At 52.0% G+C, this 17,285-nt stretch overlaps 2 protein-coding genes across 2 annotated transcripts; one reads left to right on the top strand and one right to left on the bottom strand.

Moving 5' to 3' along the window:
• Positions 1–9,171: 9,171 nt before the first annotated feature.
• MIND_00578900 (uncharacterized protein) lies at positions 9,172–10,802 on the bottom strand (the record flags this gene model as incomplete). The annotated part of the gene is made up of 2 exons (XM_037362550.1): positions 10,766–10,802; positions 9,172–10,718 (listed from the first exon to the last, which is right to left on the bottom strand). Exons 1-2 carry the CDS (start codon positions 10,791–10,793, stop codon positions 9,172–9,174), a joined length of 1,575 nt encoding a protein of 524 aa, XP_037220471.1. The 5' UTR covers positions 10,794–10,802.
• Positions 10,803–11,119: 317 nt separating this feature from the next.
• On the top strand, positions 11,120–13,148 carry MIND_00578800 (Cytochrome P450; the record flags this gene model as incomplete). The annotated part of the gene is made up of 9 exons (XM_037362549.1): positions 11,120–11,254; positions 11,300–11,548; positions 11,599–11,758; positions 11,807–11,894; positions 11,936–12,209; positions 12,256–12,369; positions 12,419–12,593; positions 12,649–12,762; positions 12,814–13,148. The coding sequence occupies 9 exons, from the start codon at positions 11,120–11,122 to the stop codon at positions 13,146–13,148; spliced, it is 1,644 nt and encodes a 547-aa protein (XP_037220470.1).
• Positions 13,149–17,285: the final 4,137 nt, after the last annotated feature.

Genomic DNA, 17,285 nt, shown 5'->3' with positions numbered 1-17,285 from the left:
GGACTCGGATGACGAAGATGATCAGCTCGAAGATGGTGACCGCATCTTCTACACCTCATTCCGTCCCTCAGAGGAGATACGCGCAGGTAGCACCGTCTCACAGTGCCTGGCCGAAGCCTTTGCCAGGAACTCCGCCCCACCGCCCTCCGAGATCCCGGACTGGGCTAAGGAGTTCCAGGACGTCTTCAACAAGGAGTCCTTCGACACGCTACCGGAGCGGAGAGCCTGGGACCACGCCATTGAGCTTGTCCCCGACACTAAGCCCACCAACTGCAAGGTGTATCCCATCTCGCCCTCGAGCAACGCGAGCTCGACGCGTTCATCGAGGAAGGGCTTTCGACGGGCCGGATTCGCCCTTCCAAGTCTCCGATGGCGTCTCCGGTCTTCTTCGTCAAGAAGAAGGACGGCGGACTCCGCTCGTCCAGGACTACCGTGCTCTCAACGCGATGACTGTCAAAAACCGGTACCCCCTTCCGCTGATCAACGACCTCATCAACCGGCTCAAAGGCGCTCGTTACTTCACCAAACTCGACGTCTGCTGGGGGTTCAACACCGTCCGGATCAAGGAAGGTGACGAGTGGAAAGCGGCTTTCCGGACTAACCGAGGCCTGTTTGAGCCCTTGGTGATGTATTTCGGCCTGACAAACTCCCCTGCGAGGTTCCAAACGATGATGAATGACATTTTTCAGGACCTCATCCTCTCCGGAGACGTCATGATCTACCTTGACGACATCCTGATCACCCATTCCGACCTCCGGAAACACCGGCAGATTGTTCAGGAGGTCTTGCGGCAACTCCGAGAGCACAAGTTGTACCTCCGAGCGGAGAAGTGCGACTTTGAAAAATCGTCAATCGAGTACCTCGGAGTTATCATCTCCCATAACCACGTCGAAATGGACCCTGTCAAGGTCGCAGGCGTCTCCGCTTGGCCGACTCCGGAAAACAAGAAGGACATTCAGCAGTTCCTTGGGTTCGCTAACTTCTACCGCAGGTTCATTCGGGACTTCTTGACCCTTGCGCGCCCTCTTTTCGTGCTCACCAAGAAGGACCAGCAGTGGACTTGGGGCGACGCCGGAGGCCTCCGCGTTCCAAGCGATCAAGGACGCGGTCACCTCGGAACCGGTCCTGGCGATTCCGGACGACGCACGGCCTTTCCGACTCGAGGCGGACAGCTCTGATTATGCGACGGGGGCGGTTCTTTCACAATCCGCCCCGGACGGGAAGTGGCACCCTGTAGCATTCTATTCCAAAAGCTTAAATGATGTCCAGCGCAACTACGAAATCCACGACAAGGAGATGCTTGCGATCATCCGCGCACTCGAGGAGTATAGACACTTCCTTGAGGGCGCTGCGCACCCTGTCAAGATTTGGACTGACCATAAGAATTTGGAGTACTTCAGGAAGATGCAGCACCTCAACCGGAGACAGGCCCGGTGGTCCTTGTACCTCTCCCGGTTCGATTTCACGCTGCACCACAAGCCTGGCCGCGACATGGGTCGACCTGACGCCCTCTCCCGGAGACCCGACCACGGAGTCGATTCTGACAACTCCGAAGTCGTCCTTTTGCGGCCTGAACTCTTCCACATCCACGCACTCGAGGGCGTTTCCGTTTCCGGTCCTGGCTCTGAACTCCTCCGCGACATCCGTGATGCCCTCTCCGGTGAGCCTGACTTGGAGGAGCCCGTCGCACTAGCGGCCCGGCAACTTCTTAAGGTCCAAGGTCAAGCTCGAGGCCCCCGCTCCTCACGGTCTGACAAGTGGGCCGTCTCCGGCAGTCTTCTCCATTTCCGAGGGAAGATCGTCGTACCAAAGGACAAGGACCTTCGGAGACGCATCATCGAGCTCTGCCATGACACTCGAGTCGCCGGACACGCAGGTCGCTTCAAGACCTTGGAGTTGGTCTCCCGGAACTACTGGTGGCCCCAAATGTCCCGCCATATCGGCCGGTATGTCGCAACTTGCGACTTGTGCTGTCGCACGAAGGTGCTCCGGAGATTGCCCCACGGGGAGCTACACCCCACGGAGACGCCTCCGGAACGCTGGCATACCGTTTCCGTTGACTTCATCGTGGAGCTCCCCGAAGCCCATGGGTACGATGCGATCATGGTCGTCGTTGACACCCTCGGAAAGCGCGCCCACTTCTTGGAGTGTCATACGACGGTCGATGCAGTAGGGGCAGCCCGCCTCTACTACCGGAACGTCTGGCGGCACCATGGGACTCCGGAGAAGTACATCTCCAACCGCGGCTCGCAGTTCATCGCGGACTTCACCCGAGAACTTTGGCGTCTAATCGGCATCAAGCCTGCCATGTTCACCGCGTATCACCCGCAGACGGACAGGCAGACAGAACGCGTCAACCAGGAGTTGGAGCAATACCTGCGGATCTTCACCAACTATCAGCAGGACGACTGGGACGAGCTGATTCCGGCCGCGGAGTTTGCCTACAACAACCATGTTCACTCCTCCACGCAACAAGTCCCGTTCATGACAGACTCGGGCCGGCTCCCGCGCATGGGCTTTGAACCCGGAGTCCGCTCCGCTATGGAGTCTGTGAACGAGTTCCGCGACCGGACACCTGCTTAGCCCACAGAACACTGTGAGTTATCAGTGGTAACCCGCCAGGGTGCCATTGACAAGGCTCAGTATTTTCAGAACATCCCCTGAGGTGAATAATTGCTGGGGAGAGGGGTGAATAAAGTTGAGCTCTAAGGCAAAATTTGCACTAAGTCCAGTATGTAAGGGGTGAATAAAGGTGAATAATACAATATAGGTCATCCAGACCAAGTCTCCCGGAGTCACACTACGTGACAGGTGACACGGTGTCCTAAAAAGGAACTTTAGTCAATAGAGATTGGGGTTGGTAGTTTTAGTGACTATGTCATATGGTTATATACTATAACATAGAGTGATACATATGAGAAATTTCCAAAAAAGGAAATTTCCACAATCATTGCAGAATGTCACAAATTGTCACAAAATGACAGTTCTCTATTTTGACTATACAAACAACTTTCATTATGTGATGTATAGTGGCAGCTGAATAGTAGTATCAGAACTATCCAATCGCTAGATGATGTTCAACTGATATAACTACTTGATATAAATACATGATTTCAGTACTACCAGGAAGGCCTTTCAGAGTATCATTCCTTGAACATGGCATTTAATCACCATCATATGATATAATCACTCTACTGACCATTTATTCACATGAAAGAGGATATGTGGGTGCTTAAAGTGATAAGACTGCTGACTTGAACCTTCAGATACCCTAAGCCAATGTTTGACTATGTCTACTTCCAATCCAAACTGAATTGGGCGCTGAAAATGCAAGGCATTCTCTCATCAGTGGCATTTGATTTCCATCAACTTTGGAAGATAGGCTTAGATCTCCAGCTGGCCTCAGTGGATAAAGCTGGAGGAGAGCTCATTTGAAAGGTATATTATCCTACTCCTATTTAGCCTAATGTTACATATCATCTGTGACCTATTACCTTGATCTATTTAGTGCCAAGCATGTGTAAACACTAAGTTAAGGAGTATTTTGCTGATATCTTGGGACCCTATGCATGGAATCTCATGATCTAAAGTGATATGATATCACAGGATAGTCCATTATAATTCCACCCATTAGTGATGCTGTAGCATGTGTTAGGGTGAGTCAATTGTTGGAGACCTTAGGTGCCACGTAACCCAGGATGGAGATATGCCAGAGAGGCAGGGGCACCACTTTATGGGAGGTGGATCATACCACTACCATTGAATATACTGAAATTTCTCAGACTTCCACAGGCCATACTATGGTGAACCCATCATTTTGGGAATAGATAACACTGATAATGCTACTGTGAGAGATCCATCATAGCTATGAGGTTGATTCAAGTACTGGACAGGTTCATTTGAAGGTGTATACCATCCTACAATCAAGTCTTGGATCATACTTGAAATTATTTTCTGACCAGTTGTAATAGCGAAGACACTCTCTTCTGCTCTATAGGTACCTACCCTCTCTTTAGCTACCTTCTGCAACACATGCCATAACCCCAAGCAATTTCAGTACAGGGTCCTAGTAGATATCCCAATACCCCAATACATGCATCTCAATGTCCAATACTCAGTCTATAGACCCCACTATTCATGTAAACTAGTTTTGCATCTAACCTGCAGTTGATTGTCTGCCTCATTTCACCATTCAGGTATGTACAATCATCAGTCAGAGTAGGTAGGTATGTGTATATACCTTATTGACTGAACTTGACTTATTTTGATCCACAATCAACTAGCAGATCATAGCTGTATTGTTAATATCTTGTGACAGAGCAGTAATATGTAGAATGGAGAATAACAAGAGATTTCAAGAATAAAACATCATGGTGGGCATAACATCTCTCAGGGCAACCCCTCCTCTACTTGCTACCTTTATCTCATTGGAGATTCCTTACCTCTGAGTGAGTTATTAGGAGATTGAACTAATAGGATATGAGCCATATAGACAGGTATATAGGGTGCCTAAAAATATGAGTGGCTTGTAGGGCTATCAGGGATGTCCATCTAACCATAGCAAAACTGACCCCATGGTCATCCATGCATTTCTTACCTAGATATCAGGTCATCATTATACCTGGTCAAATTTAAGGTACCAAAACTACAGAAAAGTGATATAACAGTATATTCTAAAGGCATGGGACTATGGTCATATCAGATCATATTAAGACAATATTACCACCTACCTACTAGTGAAATAATAATGTGAATCCATAGAGAACTGCCAGAGATATAGCCAGATCAAAATGTCTGATAGATAATCATGAGGCAGTATGGGTATGCTGATGACATGGTACTGATGGGGATATTGACCCTCCCATTCAAGTATCCTTAGTAATACTTCAATTAGCTTTGTAGCTACTCTAGTTATTGAGATATCATTTAATCAGTTGTAGATCAGCTAGTGATTGGCTTGTGCTGGCACAACTATTCAGCTGCTACTATACATCACTTAATGAATGTTGTTTGTATAGATAGAGAACTATCATTTTGTGACAATTCTCTGACGATTGGACTATTAAATGGTGAAATTTTCCTTTTTTGGAAATCTGATATATCACTCTATACAACTGTGAAAAGGCATTGCACAGCCACTGAAACATCAGTTCCAATGCCTATCGATAAAATTTCCTTCTGGGACCATGTGTCACACATGTCACATAACAGGACTTCTGGGGACCTGGTCATTGTATTATTCACCTTTATTCACCCCTTACATACTGGACTTAGTACGAATTTTGCCTTAGAGCTCAACTTTATTCACCCCTCTCCCCAGTAATTATTCACCTCAGGGGATGTTCTGAAAATACTGAGCCTTGTCAATGGCACCCCGGCGGGTTACCATTGATAACTCACAGTATTCTGTGGGCTAAACAGGTGCGACCGGATCGCCACTGGTGTTGCTGAAGCCAAGGCTGCGCTCACAAAGGCCAAGGAGGAGTACAAACGCTACTATGACCGGAGACGCACTCCGTCTCCGGCGTTTAAGGTTGGCGACCATGTTTGGCTGGATGCCTCTGACATCAGGACGACTCGCCCCTCGGAAAAGTTCTCCCATCGCCGCCTCGGACCATTCAAGATAGTCGCGGAGATCAGCAAAGGTGCCTACAAGCTCGACCTCCCTCCGTGCTACTCGAAGCTCCACCCGGTCTTCCCCGTCGTCAAGCTCGCGCAGGACGACCCCCTTCGATGGATGCCCCGGCTACGACCAGCCCCCTCCGGACCTCGAGGACGGAGTCCCGGAGTGGGAAGTAGAGGAAATCTTGGATGCAAGGGTGAGGTATAAACGGCTGAACCACTTCGTCAGATGGAAAGGCTACGACGCGTCCGCACGACCAGTGGGTCCGCTTCGACTACGTCTTCGCCCCGGAGAGAATCGCGGAGTTCTATCGTAAGTACCCTGGCAAACCACGACACATCGCCTCCGCGACCTTCGACTCGATTCCGTTCCGGTCTATGCGTCGGGACGCCGCATTCAAAGGGGGGGTGATGTCAGGGGAACCTCCCTTTCGGCGCGGAGACGCGTCCGATTCCGGTCCGTTCCGGTTCCGACTCCGGTCCGGCCCTCCATCTCGCCCGCACAATCACCGATCTGTCAACGCCCTCCCGATGGTCGCCCGGGGACCTCGCCTGCGACGCCGCGACGCCGCCCAAGCCTTCTGTGCCCGACAGCGGCAGCTACGGACAAGCAGTATATAGTCAGCTCCCTAGCAGGCGGACCCTTAGAGTTTCTTCTCTTTGGATCCTCCCCTGCTAGGTCAGCTTCATTTGTATTCACTTACCAATGTTCACGCTTTGGATCCTCCCCTGCTAGGACCTTGATCTCAGGCCTCCGGGGTTGCCTTTACAATAATAACTATTGCAGGGATGAACAAACAAACGGGCCATCTGGACAAAGAAGTGGAGATTGCAATCACATGCAGTAAAAGTGGAGATTGCAGTAGCATGCAGTGGTGAAGTTTAATATCGCGACAGAGGCAGATCTTGCAAATAGGACAAGAGGGTGCATTGCCGACATGCGACTGGACTGTTGAGAGGTGATAGGATCAAAATGATGATATCATTTGTTGTGGTTTATTTAGATTTGCACGATGTGATGTGGGAATTAAGACCGTGGGGGACCTTGCAAAGCAAGGTGAAAAACATCCATGGTGTCACGGATAAGACCCGGCCCGTCCGCTCCAGCGCTGGTGTCGGGCCATCGCGGGCCCGTAGCACGCAGCACGTGACGACGGGGAACATGCGCCCCAGTAGGAGGAACGCACACGTGGGAAGCACGTGACCGAGAACGACGCGTCGAGCCGTCGCCGAGCCCAACTCAACACAAGGGGACTGGGGAGGAGTGCTAGGAGGTCAGGAGTAGCGCCTGGCCCGCAAGGGATGTACGATCGTCCCCTCTGCGGCCAGGAACGGGAGCGAGGAGGAGGAGGAGAGGCCAGGGTGTCCGATCACCCCCTTTGCGGGCCCGCGTATATAAAGCGCGATAGTGTACCCTGTACTCTATCGCTTACTGTACTATTTAGATCAAGTGTCCGCCGCGTGTAACGCGTAACGGACACTGTCCGCTGGACAAGGTGTCTGGATTCCCAAAAAAGGCAAGTCCGGCGTCAGCCGGACCGAAAAATTTCCTTTTTCGGCCTGTTTTTGATGGGAATCCGGCCTTGAACGTGTAACGGAGACCACAAGTGTCCGCGCCGGCGACCGCGTGTAACGTGTAACGCGGACACTTGATCTAAATAGTACAGTAGATCGTCTGAAGAACTACCTTACTCCGTGCAAGGAGACGCTGTCGACTCATCGGGCCCGACACGACCCGATTCGAACCTTCGACCACCGACTACGGCAAGGGACCGAGTTCACGGGCCCTTTCGGTTTCGATCTACCCCGCCCGCCGTACTTGCGGGCCCGACTATCCGTCTGTTCTGTTCCGGGCGCGCGTTCTTAGGAGAAGTCCTTGCACGGCCCGACCCGCAGTCTGACACATGGCATATGTCTAATTGGTTTTCAAGTGTGGCCAGTAAGCAATACCTAGTCATCTGCTTCTTTATTCTCCTACTCTGCCAAACTCCATAACTCTTCATCTTCCCACTCTCGCTCGTCATCCACTATGTCCTCGGCAACCAGCACCTGCACTCCTCCAAGTACCCGAGCAGGGCACAGGAGCCGGATTTTGAGCCCAGTTGGTTGGCTCCCATCCTCACTGTCCGTTGCTCCCTCTTCCTCTATGTCACTTTCAACCTTGGGATACTTATGGCTCTGAATCCGCTTTGTCAGCTGGCAAATGTGACTGAAGCTCATTCACCAGGCCCCTTGTTCTTGTTGTCTTGTTAACAAAATACCTGAGAGCGCCTGATATCTGGCCTTAAATCATTCAACATTTCACCATGTGTAATACCTTCCTGGTTGGCAAAAGTGAAGCTAGGGCTCATGGGAAACACCAAGTAGTTTGCGGATTTCGAGTGTGAGATCAGGGTGAGTGTGGTGGCCTGAACTTTGCACCAGACCAACAATGTCACAAAGGTCCATTTTGATGCACAAGAAATGGTGAATGTTGGGTGAAATCACATTTCGGATGAAAGAGCCCCCAAATTCTTTCCCTTTTTTGGAGATGATAGCCTCCGATGAAGCCAGCAAAGTAGACACCTTCCTGGCAGACTGTTGGTTAGCCTTTGAGGCCAATGTGAATGTCTACAACGACGAGGTATGAAAGATCTTGTATGCTCTCTCTTACATCAAAGGGGGAAATGTGCTCACATGGAAAGAGAATGTTTCCCAAGCCATGAAGCTCTGCACTGCCGAAGCTTACACTACATATGAAGGCTTCGAAAAAGCCTTTATCACGGCCTTATGAGGGGAGGCCCATGCCGAGATCGCGCAGCAGAAGATGGAGACCCACGTCCAAACCAAAGACATGGATGCAACCAGTTATTTCACCGTACTCGACTCTCTCAACAAAGTCGTGCACTACGAAACGTCAACCTCAATTCGCATCGCCAAGAACGGCATGCTTCGGACCGTTACAAACACAGTCTATCAGAAGGATACACTCCCCGACACTTACGAGGCCTGGAAGGCAGAAGCCATCAAACAAGATGGCACGCTCTGCCGCTACCGCATCTTTGACGAGAGTCATAAGATCAATGACCCGCGGGCCAAGACGCCCCCGACGGCGCCCGCCCCCCGCGAAGAGCGGATTCAGTAATCACAACCCATTCAAAGGATGGGCCCGTAACGCAGCGATTAGCGCCACCGGACCGGCCGTGGCCGCACCCCGAGGAAACGGGGCAACCACGGGACAGAGAGAGGAACAAGGTAACCAGAGTTCAGAGTCACCTATAGAAAATTCAGAGCAAAGCAGCTTATTACAGAGTTTTTCATGCCAGAGTGTAACAGGCCAGTCTTATAGCCGTAATATATCTGCTATCAGTAATTCCAGCCAGTTTGTGGAAAGGAAAGAGCATGATATCAGCCCATTTGTCGTAGATTATTATCTGTACCTGCACAGAGGGCTGTCTGAATTTTTCTTTGGAAACAGCCCTATATAGATATATATATGCACTTTCACGATTGTACCTACTTATAGACGGTTTTTTGAGCTTACAGACTTTGACAACTCCTCCTCGCCACTCAGTCGTCCCATCCGATGCTCCGCGTCATATACCGGTGAAATCCCTCGACGCCATGTCGGTCCCACTCACCCACCCCAAACATGCTGTCCAGCTCCTCGTACCCCGCAGGCTTCCGGAAGCGGATGACATCGTCATCCAGCTCGCGCACGACAACGTCCCGATTACCCAGCAAGGCCCTCCACGTCTGGGCACCGGCGCAGGTACCAAGCACCAGCGTGCACAGATTCGTTAGCGGCGAGGCCCACGACACGAGCAGTGTGCGCCAGTGGTCCCTATCGGCCTCTCCGGGCGTCCAGCCGGACAGGATGAGGGTGTCGACGGACTCCAGCGCAGTTTTGAGTGCCACGAGCGGCACTGGGAGGTCCCGGACACTGCCGATGGCGGCAATCACGCGGGCTGCGGAAGCGGAGCCCATCCCGTCGACGTGCCATGCCAGTGTTAGCTCGCGGGCCGCGCCGTCATCAGCAGTGAACTGGAAGGTGAGATCGACGTGCTCGCGTGTCTGGCCGGGCGGCTGGCAGCGGACCGGCGCGATTGAGGTTTCGCGCTGGAGCCGCAGACGCGTGCGCTGGTTTGCATAGGCGAAGTGGCGCTGCAGCGTCGTGGCGATGAACTCGTGGAGGTGCTGGGTTTTAATAGGCACCCGAAATAGGTTGACCGTGCAGCGTTCCAGTGCCGGGAGAGACAGCGCAGAAAGTAGAGTCCCAGTTCGGATGGCGATGTCCTCGTCGGAAAAGTCAGTCACAAATAGGAAGCGGAGGGCAGGAAGGACAGTCTGCGATGGTGGCACGTCAGTGATATCGGGCGTCCAGAACTGGCGCCGGAGAGTGATTTTGACCGTCACGAGACGCGTAAGCGGGGCAAGGAGGCGCAGGAGCGCAGCGTCAGGCGAGCCAACGGTGAGATCGAGCGTCGTCAGCTGTGCACCGGTCATGCCGAGAATGTTCGGCAGCGGGGAGTTGAGCATAAGTGACTGCAGCCGCGGATAACCGCTCGCCTCCGCCCCCAGCAGAGGTAGATCACGCTTCGCGTCGGTGCGGAGCCGCAGCGCAATCAACCGGGGAAACCCGCCGGCCAGGGCACGCTCCAAGCGCTGCGTTGGCTGCTCCGGAAGTAACACACTAAGGGCTTTGATCTGCTCCGCGTGTCCCTCTAACACATCCACCAAGCGCACCTCCAGATCGATGTCCTGTCCGCGCTGAATATCGGCCTCGACGACGAGAAGGCTCGATTTGGCGCGGCGGAGAGAGCGGCGCATCCAGAGGGTCGAAGAAAGGTTGACACGCGCCCAGAGCGACGGTGTGTCGAGCGCGAGCTGGCGCCACGTCACACAAACCCGGCTGCATTCGACATAGCAGTAGACTGTGGCGTCGCCATCGTTGTCCCCGTGTGCATAGGAGAATATTTCGAGGAGAACGTCGGAGGGGAGCACGTTTATCGGCGCCTGGAATTGGTCGGTGGGGATGGAATGACATGCGTCCCATGTCTCCTCGCTGGATGTCGTTGACGCCTGCTTCTTCGGCGCGGTGTCCTTCCTTCTGAAAGCTAGTCCGAAATGAGCATGTTATGAAAGAGGGGGGGAGACGACGCACCCTTGCCCAGCGCCTTCACGGCCTTCATCGCGGTCGAGAGGAAGTCGCGAATGTCGAGATGATGGTTGTTGATCGGCAGCTGACCGTGGGAACGACAACGATCATGATCGCACAGCGCCAATCATCCTGGCGTGGGAACGTCAATGGCACTTGCTTCCGTCGCTCATGTCCTGGATGCAGATGTTTGCCCCGCACCAGCGAGCGCCTTCTGGCTTCACGATCTGGGGCGGCCGACATCTCAACGCTCAACACCGGCACCCGCATGCCTGTTCTTTTCGTACTCATATTCAGTCCATGGACAGGGGGTCGATTGCTGACGCCTGCGGCCTGTCTCAGTAAACAAGACCGATATAAATGCATCCCTCCGCCCCTTGTTGTCTCCCCTTCCTTTCTGCGACCATGGACACGACCGACTTCAAGACGCCACTCGTCGCTGCGCTCATCCTCGGTGTCGCTGTCTCGCTGTTCAGGGCACAGCAGCGTGAATGGGTGCGTACGGTTATGCCCCACTGTTCGATATTCAGCCGTGTTCAGGCCCGCGACAAGGCTGTTCCCGCTGTGGGCAATGCCGCACACAACCCGCTCGCGTACTACCTCGACCTCGTGCGCTTCCTCGGGGACGCACGGGGCATGCTCGCCGCGGCGTACGCGAAGAATCCCACGGGCGTGGTCCGCTTCCCGACGATGTTCCGCTGGGAGTACGTGGCGAATGGCGCAAAGCATGCGGCAGAGATCGCGGCGGTAAGCGACGACGTGTTGAGCTTCCACGATGCCGTGTCTGATGTGCGCATCCTCTCCTTCAAGTTCATTGTTTAAAACTCATGTGTGTGCAGCAACTGCAAATTATGTGGACCATGGGCCCGATCCTCGTTCACCCGTGGCACATCAATGCCGTCAGGACAAGCATGACACGCAACCTGGGCCGGTGCTTCCCTGCAGTGCGCGACGAGATTGTGCATTCCTTCGACGACGTCCTGGGTCTCCGAGGCACAGGTTCGTTGCCCCTTTATCAAGAACGATGTCTCACGCTAGTCTGATCAGAATGGACGACGCTCCCGTTCCTGCCTGCCGCGATGCAGATCGTCTCGCGCGTGAGCAACCGAATGTTCGTCGGGCTTCCCTTATGTCTGTCTCTCTTCTATCGCTGGATGTCAAGCTGATTTCTTGAAGGCCGGAACCCCGATTTTGTGCAGCTGAACATCGATTACACCATTTCCGTCTTCGCGCGCGGCCAGATCCTCAGGATGTTCCCCGAGTTCATGAAGCCGCACGTCTCTCTCCATCGCCATGTCATTCCACCCCTGACGAACTCTCCAGGATCGTCGCGCCGCTGCTGTCCTCGCGGAAGCGCTCCCTCCGCTACGCTTTGAAGTTCCTCGGGCCGATATTGCAGGAACGCATCGACGCGGAGAATGCATGTGTGCAAGACAGGAAGGATCGCCCAGTGGGTTTTGCTTCATCGGGTCATATATATTTTTAAAACGTCTCAGAACGATCTGATCTCGTGGCTGCTCGAGCACTGTCCGGCGGACCAGCGTAACCCGGCCAACCTCGCGATGCGCATCCTCGCGATCAACATGGCTGCGATCCACACCTCTTCGACGGTCCGTCGCTGCCTCCACTGAGTTGCTTGATGATCTGACGGGCTTTTAGACGCTCACCTCGGCGCTGTTCGACCTGACGGTCCACCCGGAGTACATTGCGCCGCTGCGCGAGGAGGCGGAGCGCGTCGTCAACAAGGAGGGGTGGACCAAGGCCGCGCTCGGGAGTATGCACAAGATCGACAGCTTCCTGCGGGAGAGCCAGCGGCTGAGCGGGACCGGCCCCGGTCCGTCACTCTTCGTCTATCCTGTTTATCTTAGATGGGCTGACTTTTGCGGCAGTCAGCATGGGCCGCAAGGTCGTCGCGCGGGAGGGGTTCTCCTTCGCGGACGGGACGCATATTCCGTGCGGCGCGGTGGTTAACATGGCGGGGTGGAGCTCACATACGGACCCAGGTGTGTACCAGCCTGCTGCACTGTCTGTTGTGATGACGATTCATTTTACAGCGCACTACGAAAACCCGCTTGAGTTCGACGCCTTCCGGTTCTCCGGCATGCGCGAGGCGGACGCCGACAGGAAGAGCCCCACGAAGCTCTTTGCGCGGCAGATGGTGTCCACGAACCCGGAGCACATCGTGTTCGGGCACGGCCGGCACGCGTGTCCGGGGCGCTTCTTTGCCGCGACGGAGCTCAAGGCGATGCTCGCGCACATGCTCATCGAGTACGACGTTGAGGCGGTCGTCCCGGGCGAGGCGGGCCGGCCGCGCGACGTCGAGTTTGCGCTGCTGAGGATGCCGAGCATGAGCGGCGAGGTGCGCATTCGTCGGCGGGAGAAGGTGTAGGGTTACACGGGATTTCTGTCCAGGTGCAGTTATGGACGTGAGATTACAGTTACCTCATGTAGGGTGCAGGCAGGATTGAACTCTGAATTGAATTCCCATTTGAAAACAGTTGTTTCAAAACACTGTTTTGCATTCTTCAGGAAAAACATGACTGAGTATAGTTATATTTGTGAATATACATAGCATTAGTGTATAGGGCATGTAGATCTTAAGATTTCGTAGGCTAACTAACACAGATAAGCTAAAACCCATAGTCTTCCACAAATTGAAGCAACATCATAACCCAGTCTGTCTAGTTATTATTACTCTTATATTAACCAGATGTCGTGTGAATGTATGCACATGTTTGGCACTGGCCTCAGTAATTCATTTGCTCCACATTTCCTTTTTTGGCGTCACTGCTGTTAAAGCCCCAAATTGGGAACAAAAGCTGTAAAATGTGACCAATCCTAATTGGGATACAAAGCTGTACATGATATCTTGCACCCAGCACCATAAAAACCTCATATCTCGGGCTATTTACTATGCTGACACTTAAGTGTACTAACTACTCTCACAAATCAATAACTAAGCATATAATAAAGTTTATTGACTGGCGTTGCAATCTATGTAGATGATAGTAGACCAGGAGGGTTATTTTGCACCTGTGTGCTATTCTGTAATTAGTGGGTCTTTTTTAGATTAGAAATTCACTTGATTTAAGGAGCATTCAAAGCTGGGGCGTAGCCCCAGCCCTGTCTAGTAGTATTTATGTATATGTACTGTGAACTCGAATGGTCTTCTTGCTGCATATTCATCAGGCTGTGCAATAGATAGATAAGATGGATCAGGCTCTTGCAAACTCCAGATTGAGAGGGAGAGCAATAATGGACCCAAACCTTGTCCTGTGGTCTAGACACACACAACCTCTTCCTCCTAAAGAGTATGATAGGTAAGCCCTACACAATTGCATGTGTAAAGGCATTACCCCGGCCCGGCATTTGTCTCCCCCTCTTCCTCTCCCGAGTCCCCGTTGGGTGATAACCCCTTCCTTATTTCATTTTTATGTATGTTTTTTCCTTGGAGCCCCCGGCCATGCTTGTCAGGAATTGATGGCGGTCCGCCCCAGCCTCCGGCCCGTGATAATGATCTCCATAGGAGTTCCGGGAGTGTCAGCAGGTACATTACATTTACATATACTAGTACTGACACCTTTTTCCGTTGCCCCTCAGTCTTTGATCCCATATAGCGGGAGACTGAGGGTATGTTACTTTACTTACTTAACTTATATAAATACTTACTGTACTTAGTTACTGCGCTTTCCGCGCATTTACAGGTAGTTAATACAGTCTTTGATCCCATATAGCGGGAGACTGAGGTTACTGCGCTTTCCGCGCATTTACAGATTTTGACAGGTTATGGGCCCTGGAGCGCTACAGCTCTGACAACATACTTGCTCTTATCAAGACTCACTGCTCGCTCTTGAAGCTAGAAGCATTTAGAAAATATTCTGCACCATCTAGGTTCTTTGCTATGGAGACTTCTAAGGTCAAATTGGCTGGAGCTTCTGATTGGCCTGCATTCAAACGTTTAGCTATAAATGAACTTCGTACTTCTGGTGTCTACACTCTGATAGCAACAGTCATCCAGGCTACAACTCCTGCTGATGCTACTGCTGCAGTCCCTGCTGCAACTCCTACTGCTGGGTCAACTGCTACAGGTGTTCCATTTAAAGATCAACCAGAGGAACGTAACACACTGGGCCGTTTCCAGAATTTTTCCCTGTGAAAAGTTAGATAAAAAATTTGAAATTTTTGAATAAATTTTTTCCAAGTCAAAATTTGAACTTTTTTTGCCAACTTTTGCCTGAAAAATGTCAGAAAAAAAACTTGAAGTTTTTTACCTAATTATTACTAAGAAAAATGTCTGACTATATACAGAGAAAAAACTAGGACAAAAATTTCGAGTTTTTGCAGCTAGTTTTTGCCAAGAAAAAATTAGAAAAAAAATTCAAGGTTTTTTTCAAGATTTTTGCTAGGGAAATGTTTCAAATTTTTGCTCAGGAAAAATTGTTGCACAAATGATCAGTTTTTCCCTTAATTTTTTACAAGCAAAAACTCCAAGTTTTTTCCCGGAAAAAACAAGGAGAAAAATTCGAAGTTTTTCTTCTCATTTTTTCTAAGCAAAAACTCAATCAAAAACTTGAAGTTTTTTCTTGGATTTTTTTCCAGATTTTTTCCAGGAAAAAATTAGTCTGCCGATGATCGTCCGATGAGCGGCAGGTGAGCGGCAGATGAGCGGCAGATGATCGGCAGATGATCGGCGGTGATCCTGCCTGATCACGTGGATGAGACTTGCCTTCTCCTCGTCTAACCTTTCCTTCAGATGTTCTATGTATTACTATATATTATATGTAGATTAGGTACATGGGTGATTTCTAAAGAATTCAGCCAAGAAACGTAGATAACGATGCCCTACTGCTTCATTCAAGCTTCGAATGCGACCGACTCGAGGATTCAAGCCGTTTTCCAACTGGACAAGCTGTTCCGGGAATGGATTAGGGTTCCGCGGCACATTCACCAGCAGTTTGGTGACCGGCGTTTGGGACGGTGGCATGGTAAACGCGAAGAAGGGATTTCGCGACCCCGAGTGAGAAAGCTGGGATGAGTCGTTGTGGCGGGGGGATCGAGGGTAGGAAGGAGCACATTCTTGTAGAACATCGACACCTCAGAGATCGGTGGTTGGTGGCAAAGGCTAAGTGGTTCTGACGTACAGAAGGGGAGCAGTGCTTGCCAGTGGTGGGTCGACGTCCATTGAAGTTGAGGTGATAGACGGCGGAGAGCGGGGGAGTTGGTGAGCTGTGGATTGTACGACATCCCACAGCGGTGGCAAGCTTAAGACCAGGCCTAGGAAGCCTCCGCAGCGTAGGACGCCTGACGGAGGGACGGACGGAAGTGCTGGTAGTGGAGGAAGAAGAAGAAGAAGAGTTTGATGGGATCACACATTCTCGGACAATCCGCGCCGACGATCGTCGATGATCGGCGATCTTATCTGAGCACGTGTGATCCCATCAAACCACGTCTTGTTCTTCTTCCACCACCTCCGTCAGGCGTCCTACGCTGTGGAGGCCCATTCTGGTCTTTCCACCGCTGTGCAGCGTCGTACACTGCTCAGCGCTGCTCATCCTCAAGCCTCAAGCCTCAACGCTCAATGCTCGTCGCTCGTCTCCAGCTTGAATATCGAAGTTTCGGCGATTCCCAAAAAAACCAAGTACAAGTCCACCGCTCGTTAGTTGCAAACCACTCGTTAGTTGTAAGTGCACATTTTGTGAGTAGAGCAACGGTGACTGACACGACTTGAAGCATTTCAATGCCAGCCAGCCGTCGATGTCGTCGCTCATAATATTGATCGTCGGACTCGTGTTTGGCGTGGAGGTTGATTAGGGTATAGCGGGCTGCATATACCTACCTCTCCCTGTGCGCAGATCGCATGCAGCTCCCAAATTGGGCCCAAGGTCGCGTCGACAGTGGGTCCGACACGTTCTCGGACAATCCTCGGCTACCATCGGCGACCATCGGCGACCTTGTCCGACCACGTGTGATCCCATCAAACTCATCTTCTTCTTCTTCCTCCACCACCAGCACTTCCGTCCGTCGTCCCTCCGTCAGGCGTCGTACGCTGCGGAGGCTTCCTGGTCTTGCCACCGCTGTGGGATGTCGTACAATCCACAGCTCACCAACTCTCCAGCTTTCCACCATCTATGCGTTGATTACTATGGCCATTGTCATTTTGGAAACAAAACAACGAAGCCTTTAAAATCCTTCGCCACAACAACGTTTGGCCGCACATCTTCCTCTCAACCACGATGGACGTCGACACACCAAGCACTTCTCCCCCTTCTGCACGTCAGAACCACCCGTACCCCGCCTTCGCCGCCGACCAACCACCGATCTCTGAGGTGTCGATGTTCTACGAGAATCTGCTCTCTCCTGCCCCTCAATCTTCGCGCCCCAACGCCTCATCTCAGCTTTCTAACCAACTTGGGCAGCACACTCCATTGGGGTCGCGAAATCCCTTCTTCGCGTTTACCGTGCCACCGTCCCAAACGCCGGCCACCGAACTGCTGGTGAATGCGCCGCGGAACCCTAATCCATTCCC

The sequence above is a fragment of the Mycena indigotica genome, assembly GCF_014461135.1.
Source record: "Mycena indigotica strain 171206Taipei chromosome Unknown Mind.scaff0005, whole genome shotgun sequence".
Taxonomy (NCBI): Eukaryota; Fungi; Basidiomycota; class Agaricomycetes; order Agaricales; family Mycenaceae; genus Mycena; species Mycena indigotica.
The sequence above is the reverse complement of the archived record's forward strand: the minus strand, read 5'-3'. Positions and strand labels throughout refer to the sequence as shown.